The sequence below is a fragment of the Labrus bergylta genome, chromosome 9 (assembly GCF_963930695.1).
Source record: "Labrus bergylta chromosome 9, fLabBer1.1, whole genome shotgun sequence".
NCBI classification, from domain to species: Eukaryota; Metazoa; Chordata; class Actinopteri; order Labriformes; family Labridae; genus Labrus; species Labrus bergylta.
Window position 1 is genome coordinate 11,966,930 of NC_089203.1, and position 12,571 is coordinate 11,979,500.

The 12,571-nt window shown below is 42.5% G+C and overlaps 2 protein-coding genes and 1 long non-coding RNA gene across 3 annotated transcripts; 2 read left to right on the forward strand and 1 right to left on the reverse strand.

Annotated features, from left to right (window-relative positions):
* Positions 1-125: 125 nt before the first annotated feature.
* LOC136179915 (uncharacterized) lies at positions 126-8,170 on the reverse strand. Its single transcript, XR_010666836.1, has 2 exons — positions 6,485-8,170; positions 126-1,219 (listed from the first exon to the last, which is right to left on the reverse strand). It is a non-coding gene; the product is annotated as an uncharacterized lncRNA (long non-coding RNA).
* On the forward strand, positions 409-6,022 carry pcdh20 (protocadherin 20). Its single transcript, XM_029280528.2, has 2 exons — positions 409-492; positions 1,073-6,022. Exons 1-2 carry the CDS (start codon positions 445-447, stop codon positions 3,605-3,607), a joined length of 2,583 nt encoding a protein of 860 aa, XP_029136361.2. The 5' UTR covers positions 409-444; the 3' UTR covers positions 3,608-6,022.
* Positions 6,165-12,246, forward strand: plp1a (proteolipid protein 1a). Its single transcript, XM_020650587.3, has 7 exons — positions 6,165-6,307; positions 8,179-8,365; positions 8,486-8,642; positions 9,011-9,179; positions 10,288-10,361; positions 10,460-10,525; positions 10,912-12,246. Exons 1-7 carry the CDS (start codon positions 6,304-6,306, stop codon positions 10,990-10,992), a joined length of 738 nt encoding a protein of 245 aa, XP_020506243.1. The 5' UTR covers positions 6,165-6,303; the 3' UTR covers positions 10,993-12,246.
* The last annotated feature ends 325 nt before the right edge of the window (positions 12,247-12,571 follow it).

The following is a 12,571-nucleotide window of genomic DNA, read 5'->3' on the forward strand; positions in this document are numbered from 1 at the left end:
TTTACACTTTTGCTATTTATAGTAACTTGATCTGTGGGGCTTTGGAGGCTTCTGGAAATATGCAGGAAACAAAACAGTATACCAGAAGATAAATCTGCTGATGAACAATGATTCAGATACAGTTCTAAAAGATTACAAAGTTTAATGAACAGCAGACAGCAGGTGTGCTAATAAAAACAGGTGTGCAAGCACATTTGGTATTTGCACATTAATCCTATCCCATATAGTTCAGAGGAAAGATATGTCCATAAACCAACATGTGTTCCTCTCATGCAGGTAAACCTGTTGTTCCTCTAGCTTCTCCTATGTCAGTCTGACACAGAAGGTAAGTGTTGTAGGAGGGGCGTGTAATGAATTCTGCCTCAGCTGTGCAGGTTTAGGTTGCTGTTTTCCTCCTCGGTGCTCACTTGCTGCTGGGGATCTTGGGTAACATGTGTGAGGGCGATGGGCCATGGGACTCTTGATAATATGAACTGGGCTGGACTTTTGCAGGTCAGTAGGTCAAAAGCAATACAGGGATTATCCAGTTATCCAGTTGTCAATTCATTTAATTCAGTGTTAAAAAGGCATATAAATCTTTAAAAAACATGGTCAAATAGCTTTAAGACATATCTGATTGCTGTCTCATTTTTTCTGATCAAGTTAAAGTCAATAACTGTAATTTTTTCTTATATTGTATAACCTGAATATTATCTTCTTCTTCTTCTTAGATATGAAAAGAAAAACAGATGACTGGTACATTTGATAAAATAAGCAAAAAATATTTGCACTGTACAAATGAATTGTTCTTTTGTTATGCCAAGTATGTGCTTTGCTATTTGCTTTTTGTTGTTTGTATATTTACGAGAGAGTAATTGGTTGAAGATAAGAGAGGGGCCTCAGATTACCTTCATTGTGCTGCTGCCTGCTTTTCCTAAAAGAGCTCACTGAGGCATTACGTCTAAACCTTATCACCACCAGGGAAAACCTCTAGACTCTGTCAGTCTCAAGTGCAGCAGAAAGAGAGTCAAATCATAACCAAAATCAGAGAGGTGCTTTAAAAACGGCTCACACTTTGTTTCTTTCCTGTCAGAATATGCTGGTTGTGCTCCATCTCCGGCAGATCATGTGTGATTCTTCTGTCTGGTTTTCCATCCCAGAGGAACAGGAGCCTGGTGTTCTGGCTGGGTCACTCAGTAAACACTTTCCACCACCTTACCAGCTCCTGACCCAGGAGTATCTGTGGATGGACAAAAACACAGGGAATTTCTACACGACTGAGCAAAAGATGGATCGTGAGGCCCTCTGCCCCGAGGAGACAAAGGCTGAGGAATGCATTATTTTACACAATGCTGTAGTGGGGCCCTCAGGAGACCTTATACAGTTCCCTGTGATCATAGAGGACATCAATGACAATGCACCTCAGTTTGAAAATGGTGAAATACACCTGAGGGTGCCTGAGGATGTCAATGTGGGGACCAGCTTCTTACTGGATGAGCAAGCTAAGGACAGAGATGTTGGATATAACAGTGAGCTACATTACCACCTGGAAGATTCTGATGGAGTTTTTAGTTTAAAGTTTGAGGAAGACGGCTCTATCATCATGCTGATTGTGCAATCATCTCTGGATAGGGAAACTAGGGACCTGTATCGGATGGTGCTTGTAGCCTCCGACTGCGGCTTGGACCCTTTAAGTGCTACAGCAACTTTAATAGTCACAGTGACAGATGTTAATGACAACTGTCCTAGCTTTAGCCCCGACAGCCCCCGCAGTGTCTCCATCCCCGGAGATTCTTTGAAGAACACACTGATTGCCCAGGTCAGAGCCACAGACCCAGATTCAGGCGTGAATGCTGCAATCCTGTACTCCCTCAGTCCCAAAGTCTCAGAGCGGGCCAAGAAGCTCTTTAGCCTTGACAGCCTCACTGGGTACATCCGACTAACACAGGACCTCCAAAGTGACAACCTGGAGGAGCTGCTGCTGAAAGTGCTAGCAAGCAGCCACCACTGCGCACCAGCAGACACTCAGGTAACCGTATACGTGCTCCCTAAGGTGCACCAAGAGCTGACGATCAAGATCGGGTTCATAGAGGAGCATCAAAACCAGACTCTGGTGTTACAAGAGAACCAGCCCCCCACTGTCTTAGCTGTTTTAGAGCTGGAGGCTGACAGCAGCTTTAAAAGCTCATCTCTTTCCATTGAGGGTGAGGTGCCTTTCACTTTGAACCCACAGAATGATAAATATCTGCTTTCCACATCAAAGCCCCTTGACTATGAGATGAAAAGAGAACATTATATTACTGTGGTAGCGCATGGGAGATCAGCCGAAGGACCTGTGATGGCTGCCTCCAGGCGTGTGATCAGGGTGATGGTGGCAGATGTCAATGATAACGCTCCACAATTCCTCCAGTCTCAGTATCAGCTGGAGGTGGAGGAAAATAACCAGCAAGGGATGTCACTGCTACAGGTCTTGGCTTCAGATGCAGACAGCGGACGCAATGGGAGGGTGACCTACAGGCTGAACAAACACATACCTACCATCTTTAACATTGACTCGGTGACCGGTCAACTGTCTGTGTCCGCCTCTCTGGACAGGGAGCAGCAGGGTGAACACACACTTACTGTATTTGCACGAGATAGCGGCTCTCCTCCCTTGGAGTCAGCAGCAACAATATCCATTTGTGTTCTGGATCAGAATGACAATGCACCTGTGTTTCTTACACCTCACTTCATCTTTTTCATCTATGAGAATGTTGCACCGTTTGCCCTGGTGGGAGATGTGGGGGCGACTGATCCAGATGAAGGGGAAAATGGGAACATAGAGTTGCATGTTGTTAACAGCAGTGGACCTTTTGTTGTGGATAACACTCAGGGAATGCTACGCACCACCACAAACTTGGACCGCGAGACACAGGACCGCTTTGAACTCTACCTGCTGGCCAGCGATCATGGCCATCCGGTCACTATGACGTCCACTGCCAGGGTGACAATATTTGTGGAAGACATCAATGACAACCGGCCAAAAGTGGTTCTTCCCAGCAGCAACTTCTCATGCCTGACTATTTCTCCAGCAACCATCGCAGGCACCATGGTTACAAAAATCTACGCCATCGATGAGGACTCAGGGCTAAATTCTGAGATTACGTACACTGTTGTAGCACCAGAAACAGTGCAAAAGAACAGCCCATTCCAGATCGATTCAAGGTCAGGGAACATCAGTGTAATGCAGCAACTTCAATTAAAGGACCTGGGTATGCATCACCTGTTTATTGTGGTCAGAGATGGAGGAAAACCAGCTCCACTTTACACCACCGTGTGGGTTAATCTACTGGTCAATGAGAGCATGGAGCCCTGCCACTTGGACAGAGCGCCCACCTGGACAGGGACACCTAAGTTTGGTCAAGCCCCCTCAAAGGCCCCCATCTGTGAGGCAGAGGACCCCAGATCAGGTCAGCTGGCTCTGTTAGTAGGCCTGTGTATGATGCTAACATCCACATGTTTGCTGGTGGTGTCGACTGTTTTATACCTGAAACAGAGGAGAAGCAGTCTGAGACGGAAGAAGAGAGCACCCTCTGAGAAGAATGAGATTCCACTTAGACTCAAAAACAAATATTTCTCTGAAGACTAACAAGATGAAGCGAGCAGAGTGTATAATCCTCACTCACACAGTTTCAAATGGATGAAATCAGCCCCTGAATTAAACAGGAGTATTTGTCAAAGGCTTCTTGCAATAATCATATCTGTTAAATTATTCTGATACAGTGTACTCAACATGTGTCAAGAGTAATTCTGCAAAACAATGTCGAAATAATGTTGACCCAATAACCTATAAGCTACCAGGGATGCATACAATTTGATCTGATAAGAAGTATTTGATATTATCAGGAGAGTTGTTTCCATTGTATTCCACACATATGATATATGCAGTATTACAGCATGCCATAACAAGGGACTGCTAAAATACCAACATCACAGTGTTAATCTTTAGGGATTATTCTCCTTGACCCCTGCAGCGAGAAGAAGACAGGGGTAATGGCTGCTGAGTTGATTGGGCCTTCCTCAGTAATGGGGAGTCTAAAGCATTTAGACACACAAAAGGGTTTAATGTTCCTCCAGTGGGGAGGCGATGAAAGTCTCTCAAGAAGCAGCAGGAGGCGGGAGAGTGGCTGTGGACAGGTGAGAGGCGGCAGAGGGAAGGAACACCGCCGTCTCAAGTCACTGCTTCACACCTGTTATCCGATAGCGTTGCTTTTCACCCACGATGCTGGATGGCACCCAAAAGGCAGGGGGAAAAGAGGAGCTACTGTACTGCACAAAGTAACCCAACAGGCTTGTTGTTCCGATGACAGATGTTCAGAGGGATATCACACTGTGTTCAAAGAAATCTTTACAAAAGGCAGTTGCTCTCGTGTTACAGATACATTTGTATGCATGCAGGGGAACGGTTGAGATATCAAACCAGGTTAAGTGATGCATTAAGTATGAATGAGTCAGGGTAAAATGTGTTTACAAATCTGTTAACACACAATTACACAAGGAGACTAGGCTAATTGTTTTAGCTTTGAGTTGCTTTTTTTTTTTTTTTTTTACTTTAATGATATCATAAACTGTTGAGTGATCAATTTAAGATACACCTTTGTTAGAGGAAGGAGGAGAGCCAGCAGCCTGAGCCTGTAAAAAAAACCATGTACAACAACCTGGTTAGTGCAGAACAAGGCTTGTATAACATGAGAGGTGTTTCTCTAGAGGATTTCAGAGCTACCGACTAGAAAAAAACCATCTAATATAGTTGTACTGTGAGGTAAGGTACACTAGCTAAGAGGGAATAAAGAGCCCCATAACAAAATTACAAATTAAAGAAGGAACATCAGATCCCATTAGATTACAACGTTGACAAAGTAATATTAAAGCAGGACTAATGTGGGTTAAATGCAACATTTTGACCGGGTTGACGATCCATGACAATCCCACATTCTTAACAAACTAAAAAGGCACCATGTTTAGTGATTTTCTTTTCTAAAGTCAGTGTTTTTTTTGGTATAAAACGCCTCATGCCTGCCACTGTGCGAGTGCTGTGGCAGTAGAAAGCCTGCCATCTGCTGGGCAAAGATGAAGCCAAGCATCTTTTTATCTGGTATTTGGCCAGAGGGTGGAGATGAATCAGAGGACGGTCTCTCACTCCACCACAGTCAGGTCGACTGAGATCAGTGATGCTTCCCTGCTGCATGCTGCTCTGTTCCACTCAAAGTACATCTCATTTTCCACATTTTTTTCCACAAGCTAAACGTTTGTGGGTAAAAGGGTTGAATTAACCAACAGGAACAAAGACTCAGCCTGCACTGACCTAAAGTACCCACTGGAATATTCTTGAGATACAAATGAGGGCATTTCTTATTAATCCTGTATAATTAAAATACAAGTGATGCTTTTCTTATCAAAGGAACTTGTGTATTGAGTAGTTTGCAGCCCAAAAGGCACAAACTGAAAGTCGCTTTATCACTATTCAAGCTCTGTTAAAACCACTTAAAAATTGCTTGACTAAAGATTAAGTGGATATATAAAAACATTAAATTGAATTAATAAAGCGCCAAAGAAAAACAAAAGTTGTCTTGTTACACTATATGAATAACCAGCACTGAAGAAAAACCTTCTTTTAGCAGGTAGAGGCCTGACCAGAACCAGACTCATTGGTGAACAGCTATCTGCAATGATGGGCAGATAAATGATAAATTCCCAGAACAGATTAAGTTTTACTTTTTAATAACAGCCGGTCCCTTTTTTTTTCTAATTTTATTCAGATCGCCTTTACTGGCCATGGACAAACAGAAGTCATCATTACAAACATCTTCTGCATGATGTATGAGCTGTTCCTCATTTGGTTTTATCATCATGTTGTCATTAATAGAGAAGGCCCTTGTTAAACCACAGACTGCATGCCCTAGAGATTTGATGGTCAACTAACAGAAGAGGAAAACATGTTTCAACAATGAAACTAAGTGTTCTTCTGTTTCTGCACAGCAAGTTGCTTCTTATATATGCAAATATTCATCAACAATGAACTAATGAAATTTCAGCAAGCGTAAGAAACTTGACCTCCTCATTTTTCTCCGCCTTTAAGTTCATTGAAAGGCGACATTGTTTCTTTAAGATTGCTCTTGCAGCCATCAGCGGCTCTGTGCATTGTTGTGGGAACAGAAAGCGAGTTGAGATTGATATACGGGGGCCGAAGACTAGTTGCGCATATCATCATCAGAACAGCTGCAGAGCAGACAGCAGCAGCAGCAGTAGGCTAATCAACGAAGTCCTGAACGCATCCTTCTAGACATGGGTAAGAAACTCCAGCCATTACAATATTTACCTTTAATAGCCTTTAACAGACCGGATACTTCGTTTTAACAAATCTGTTTTTTTTATTATGTGAGAGCAGGCTGTTATGAATGAGACTGTGAAAGGGCATCAGAACTTATTAAGTTTTTTTTTGTCACTTTAGAGGTCGGCTACTCACCGGCTGATGCTTCACAGATATTATGAGATTTATTTCATGCTTGAAATGGCAGGACTGCTTTCAGAGCAGCCTTGTCGCATTTGCTTTCGGTCGCAATCTTTCTCCATCTTTAAAGAGTCGAACTTGGCCTCGGCTTTGCATTTTTCACCATAACGAGGACTGTATTTTTTATTGTAGCCAAGTCTCAAAGCGAGGGACCGTGAGCAACTTGGGTTCCTCAGCTGTTAGCTTAGGCCGGTGATGTCATTAATTAGCTCAATTGTACCAGGTGTGTCTGAAGGCACGCGAATAGAAATTAAAGATACACCGCTACGAAAAGCTAAAACTCTGGTGCAAAAACAATAAGCCTATAGCCTATGCATATTTATTTTTCACGTTTTGCATAATTGAGTCATAATGGTACTACTTATTATTATTTTGTTGCTTATATAAATATTTGTAATTTATTGTAATATTTTATCTTTCAAATTTCCTCCTTCACGGCACAGTTGTTAGCAGTCTGCATAGGCTAATAGTGAGCACAGTTTGTCCCTCTCCCTTCCACACATACACACATGTAGATGTGTTCAATTAAAGGGCCATTATTTGCCCCCCCCCCCTTCCATCTGTGTTTACTGTAATGGTACCAATCACAGTCTGTCTGCTTCCATTGTGTGTGTGTGCATGTTTGTGTGGATGCAGGCATGCAAGTGTGCAATGGCATACATGCACACTGTTTTGTTTGTTTCTATATTTGCCTCTCCATCCTCTTCTACACAGACAGATCCCCACTGTCACTTTCTTCGTTCCTGAGTCTCCCCATAAGGAAGTGTGCGTGTGCGTGCGTGCGTGCGTGTGCGTGTGTGTGTGTGCGTGTGTAAGCATAGAGGTGCCTCTGGTCTTTGTTTGCTTGACATTGGTGGCCCTTGTACCCCCATGATGCTGTGGGACAAAGACTGTTGTCTCTGCAGTCACAAAAGCAGCCTCTCTCTCTCTTTCACTTTGTCTCTTCTCTCCTCCTTCCCCCTTTTTCTCACACTCTGCATGCTGGGTGCTGAATGGAGGCAGGGTGCGAGTGGGGGTCAGAGCAGACACATCCCCATGCCCTTGGCCCTTGGCATCCATTCAAACAGCACATGACCATTTGTTAGAATGCACTGCTTTACTGAAGGAGCAAAAGTGTTTGCCACGGCAGAAGAATCTTCAGAGACAAAGTATAAGCTTTTGTTAAAGGGGGGGTCTGGATCAAATGTTTAAAAATATGTCATCTTAATGAAGATAGTTTCAGTATTATATGCAGATCTTTTTTCTTCCCTTTCCATGATTTCTCCCTCCTGCTAAATTCAGTGGAATTGAATGTGAAAACAGACAATGATGTTCCAGACAACTCAGATAATCTGCCAGCCTCATTGTGCACTTCTTTCATTTGCACTACTTTCACAAACGATGACAGCATGGCCTTGGAATGATCCAACAATGCAAAGAAGCTTGTTCTTTCTCAAGATTTAGGATGAAGAAGGACTGTTTGCACATGTCCATTTCAATTTATGAAAGTATAAAAAAAAAGAGATTCTCACTTTTCCAGAAAGCAGCTAGCTTACATTCCTACTTTGCATTACTTGTCTAGAAACATCGCTCCTCTTCTTTTCTGTCTGCCATACTGCATCAGTTAAATATGTTCCCTGACTTTCATGGTGCTGTGTCCTCATAAACAGGTTGCTATGACTGCTGTATGCGCTGTTTGGGTGGGGTGCCATACTGCTCCCTCGTCGCCACACTGCTGTGTTTCTCTGGCATTGCCCTCTTCTGCGGCTGTGGTCACCAGGCACTCACAGAGACAGAGAGACTCATCGAGACTTACTTTGCCCGGAACCTTCAGGACTACATCACCCTTGCATTCATGTGAGTGTTAAATTTAAGCATCTCCAACATTAGAGTGACATCTTTTTAATCTTGCCGTTTATCAGAGGGGTTTGGTTCTTTGCAACCCTGAATTTTCCCTGTTGTCATCCTTCCTTTCAGCATTCAGTATTTCCAGTATTTCATCTATGGTTTGGCCACCTTTTTCTTCGTCTACTGCATCGTGCTGTTGGCTGAGGGCTTCTACACCACGAGCGCTGCCAAGCAAACCTTTGGAGAGTTCAGGAGCACCATGTGTGGCCGCTGCCTCAGCTCCTCGGTGAGAGGGCCCAGAGTGGGACAAGTAAAGGGGATTGGAGAGATTGGATGGGATTAATACACATATCACTCCCTAGTGGGTGCTGAGCTGAAAATCTTAAAGCTGCTAAAAACCTTTGGGGACATGCAAAGATAAGCATACAGTGTGTGTTTGAGCGGATGGAGAACAAGCTGAGTGGTTGGAAGACTAGGAAAAGAACATAGAGTGAGATAATAAGTAAAGCTAATCAGGCAAAAAAAAAAAGTACATTTGGTCACTTAGTGAGTCAGTGCTCATAAAAAAAGAAACTCTCTTACATTACTTATGTGCATTCATTTTATTTCACGATTACGTGCACTAATGTTTCATCTTCTCTTCTCATTGTACAGTTTATAGTGATGACATATGTGTTAGCTGTGCTGTGGCTGTTGGTGTTCGCCTTCTCAGCCCTGCCTGTCTACTTCTTCTACAACATGGACGCCACCTGCCACACTATTGATGTTCTGACTGAGACCCCAGCAAGTATCAACCAGCTCTGTGTGGATGCAAGGCAATACGGTAACGAGACATATGAGTCTTAGTCTTGTGGTAACTGTAACTGTATGACTATTAAAAGCTGTCTGAATTATTTCTATTGCCACTGACCTCCAGTTTCATCCAAAATCTATTAACAGGACTAGTTGCATATCATAAAAAGCTTTACCTATAAGCAAATATACTAACATGCCTACAATGGCAATGCTAAAGTTGAGTGTTTTTTTTCTACCATATCTAGCCTCTACTTGCACTACTGTGTTAGCATGCTGTTTCTAGCTAATAAAAAGCACCAAACACAAGGTGCATCCAAAGCTTGGAGGTCATGGTAAGCCAATAGTTTTCAAGATGACTGGCCTGAAATTGGAAAATATTGTTCAAATGAAAAACGCTGACCTGCAGATAGTGCTATAAAGTGTCAGTGGACCACAAAAGATATCAAATTTCCTCTTCTGAGGAAAATCTATGTTTTTAACAAATCTTATGGCAAACCCTCGAAATGATGCATACAGCTCACCACAAATGACAACCTCACTCGAAGAAAAAAGTCAGACGACCATCAAATCCATTAAAATGTATCTTTTAATGATCCTTACAAATGTTTTGCAACCCTGTCAGTAGTAATATTTCAGACTAAATCCAATGAGCCTCAGAGCCCTGAAAGGTGATAAAAAACATGACAGCCCAACTGTCACTGGGTGACATCATCCTTTGCTAAACATAGGAACTGTATTTTGTGAGATAACCAATGTACTTTGTCCTGATGATGTAAATGTAATGATCTCCAGCTGCAACAAATGCACTATTTCCTAGGGTTATGGTATTGTTTGCTTAAACTGGCTGTGTCCAGATGTTTTGGGAAATGATATATCCCATTATAGAAATGAACAAATACATTTGTGACCTTTAATTATTAAAGATTCATCAGTTCCATGATAACCACAGGGCTTTGAGTGCCACAGACAAGCTATGGAAGTCAGAAAACATGAGAAATGACCAACATGTTGCTGGTTTTGGTAATTTTCTGGAATTTCTGGATAATGTCAAAAAATATTCAATTGTTGCATCTTTACCCTTTAGTTTTGTCTGTAAATACAAACTCAAATTAAATACAGAAATGCATCTTTTCTAGGTCTCCTGCCATGGAATGCAGTGCCAGGGAAAGCTTGTGGTATAACCCTATCCGGGGTTTGTAAGACCAGAGAGGTAAGTAACAATAACTGATTCAAGCTCAGCTATCATGTTTTTGCTTGAAATGAAATGAAAACATGTTATCTCCATTAATGCAAATCTCCTCCCATCAGTACCGGATGACTTATGACCTCTACATTGCTGCCTTTGCTGGCGCGGGCATCACTCTCCTGGCTCTGGTAAGTGATTATGCTTCAGCTGGGGCCAATTTGGCTGCACCAACAATAGTGTTATGGCTCATGTGACTTAGTGACGCTCAAAGTGTAGGCGGCGAGGCATCCCAAGCCTCCATGACTGATGACTTTTGTACTATTGCTCTCTGTTCCTCATTCTCAGCTGACACAAACATCATAATAATGCTGTAATGTCTGGTGGTTTTCCAGCCAGCCAAATGGTGCACCCATTATACTTTGCATGCTCCATTACAGAAGCTGTTATATGGATGGTATCTGCTATCAAATTAATGTCATAAGCGCTTTATCATGTTTTTTTCCTATTTGTGGTGTCATTTTTCTTCTTTTCATTTCTGTTCTGATGCTTTCTGTCTCTCCTTTTCTCTTCATAGCTCACCTACACTGTGTCAACCACCTATAACTTTGCTGTTCTGCGGTATCTGGGGAGAAAGGGTATAAGTGCACGGTGTTAGGCTCACCTGCTTCCTGTCTGATCTGTCACTCCTCCACCAACAACATGGGGATCTAAATGGACTCCAACAATTCTTTCCACATCATCAGCACAGAGCCACGTGTTGTCACAGACTCTTAAAAATGTTGTCTTTTATATTTTTACTTTTCTTGTTGAGAACTGATATATTATTTTACTGTTTTAACTGTATTATATGTATCTGAGGTTTGAACCAAAACCCTTTATTGTCAAAGCCTTATGACCAAAATCTGAGAGTTACTGCTCTTTATTTTCTCACATTAGTCAAAAACACCTTCTGCTTTATGTAACGTTAAAAATCCAAATAACACACCACTAATACATTAACACTTAGAAATAACCACTCTGCAACACTCACAGCTGTAATGCAGCTGTTACAGGGAATAGGGATTATACGTTACCATGGCTGCCATCCCTCACATCTGGTTGCCATGGTGGCAGACAAGCATGCATTTGCAGTCTCATGCTGACCTCAGGACTTTTCTCACGGGCTTGAGAAAAGTCACAACAATGGAGTCAGGCCTGTTTTTGAAAAGCTAGCCAATAGGGAGCCAGTTGTGGGGGCCACCTGCCCTACGAGTCTCTGCCAAGGGTTATATTACATGTCAAAGGAGAGGGTCCTCAGGACAAAGAGGGGGTCAGACCCAAAGCCTCAATGCAGCTCTTCTGAGACCGCAACCACACACAACATCAGCCACACAACCCCACCCCTGCTGCTGCATGACCCCCTCCTCCCTCCTAATATGGAAATGATGTGATGTGAGGATACTGAAGGAGTTTTAAAGGATTTTTCAAAGTGTCTTCCCAAAAAAAGAGACATATTAGGGAAGTTCTGATCTAAAATAGGTCTGAAATTGTTTCTCATAATTTTGAGATAGCTAAAGCACTAGGTGCTAACTTATCGAGTTGCCTCATTATTAAGCCAAAAACACATGAAGGTGTGAGTCTCCCCTGCTGTTAATGCATGGCTGAGGTACTTATTATTATATATTTTTTTAGAGACGGCTTTGTTTTGTCTCTAATTCTTTAGGAATTTTGTTGTAGTTATTGTATAACAACTCCCTTTATTTAGCTGAAATTACTACTATTTTTACACTTTGTGTATGACTTAGATTTTAATTAGAATTTTCTATTTGGTGGAAGCTTTATGGAGCTGTGAGAGGTAGTTTTGGTTGTTTGATGATTATTTTTTTGTGTTGGTAAAGTTTGATAATAAAAAGAATATTCTTTGGAAGTATTTGTGCAGAGTGCCTCTGAATATATTTGTAGTCTGTGAAGGTGCAGCGTCTGGTGGTGTCAGTGTTTAACTGGTGCTCCAACCTTGGCGTCCTACCACATCCAGGGGCCAAGGTATTTTGTAAGGTGTTTTGTATTCTCTCCTCTTATGTCCACAGGTGCAATGTTCCCTGCAATTGGCTTTGAACCAGGTGAAGCTGAGGCACAGGTTGAAAGAGGAGAGGAGAGGCTACGACCTGTATGGGAGGCTGCATAGAGACAGAGGGGGGACACTGTGCTCTCCGTACCCTGCAAACACGTCTGACACCTCTTGACACAGCCTCCGG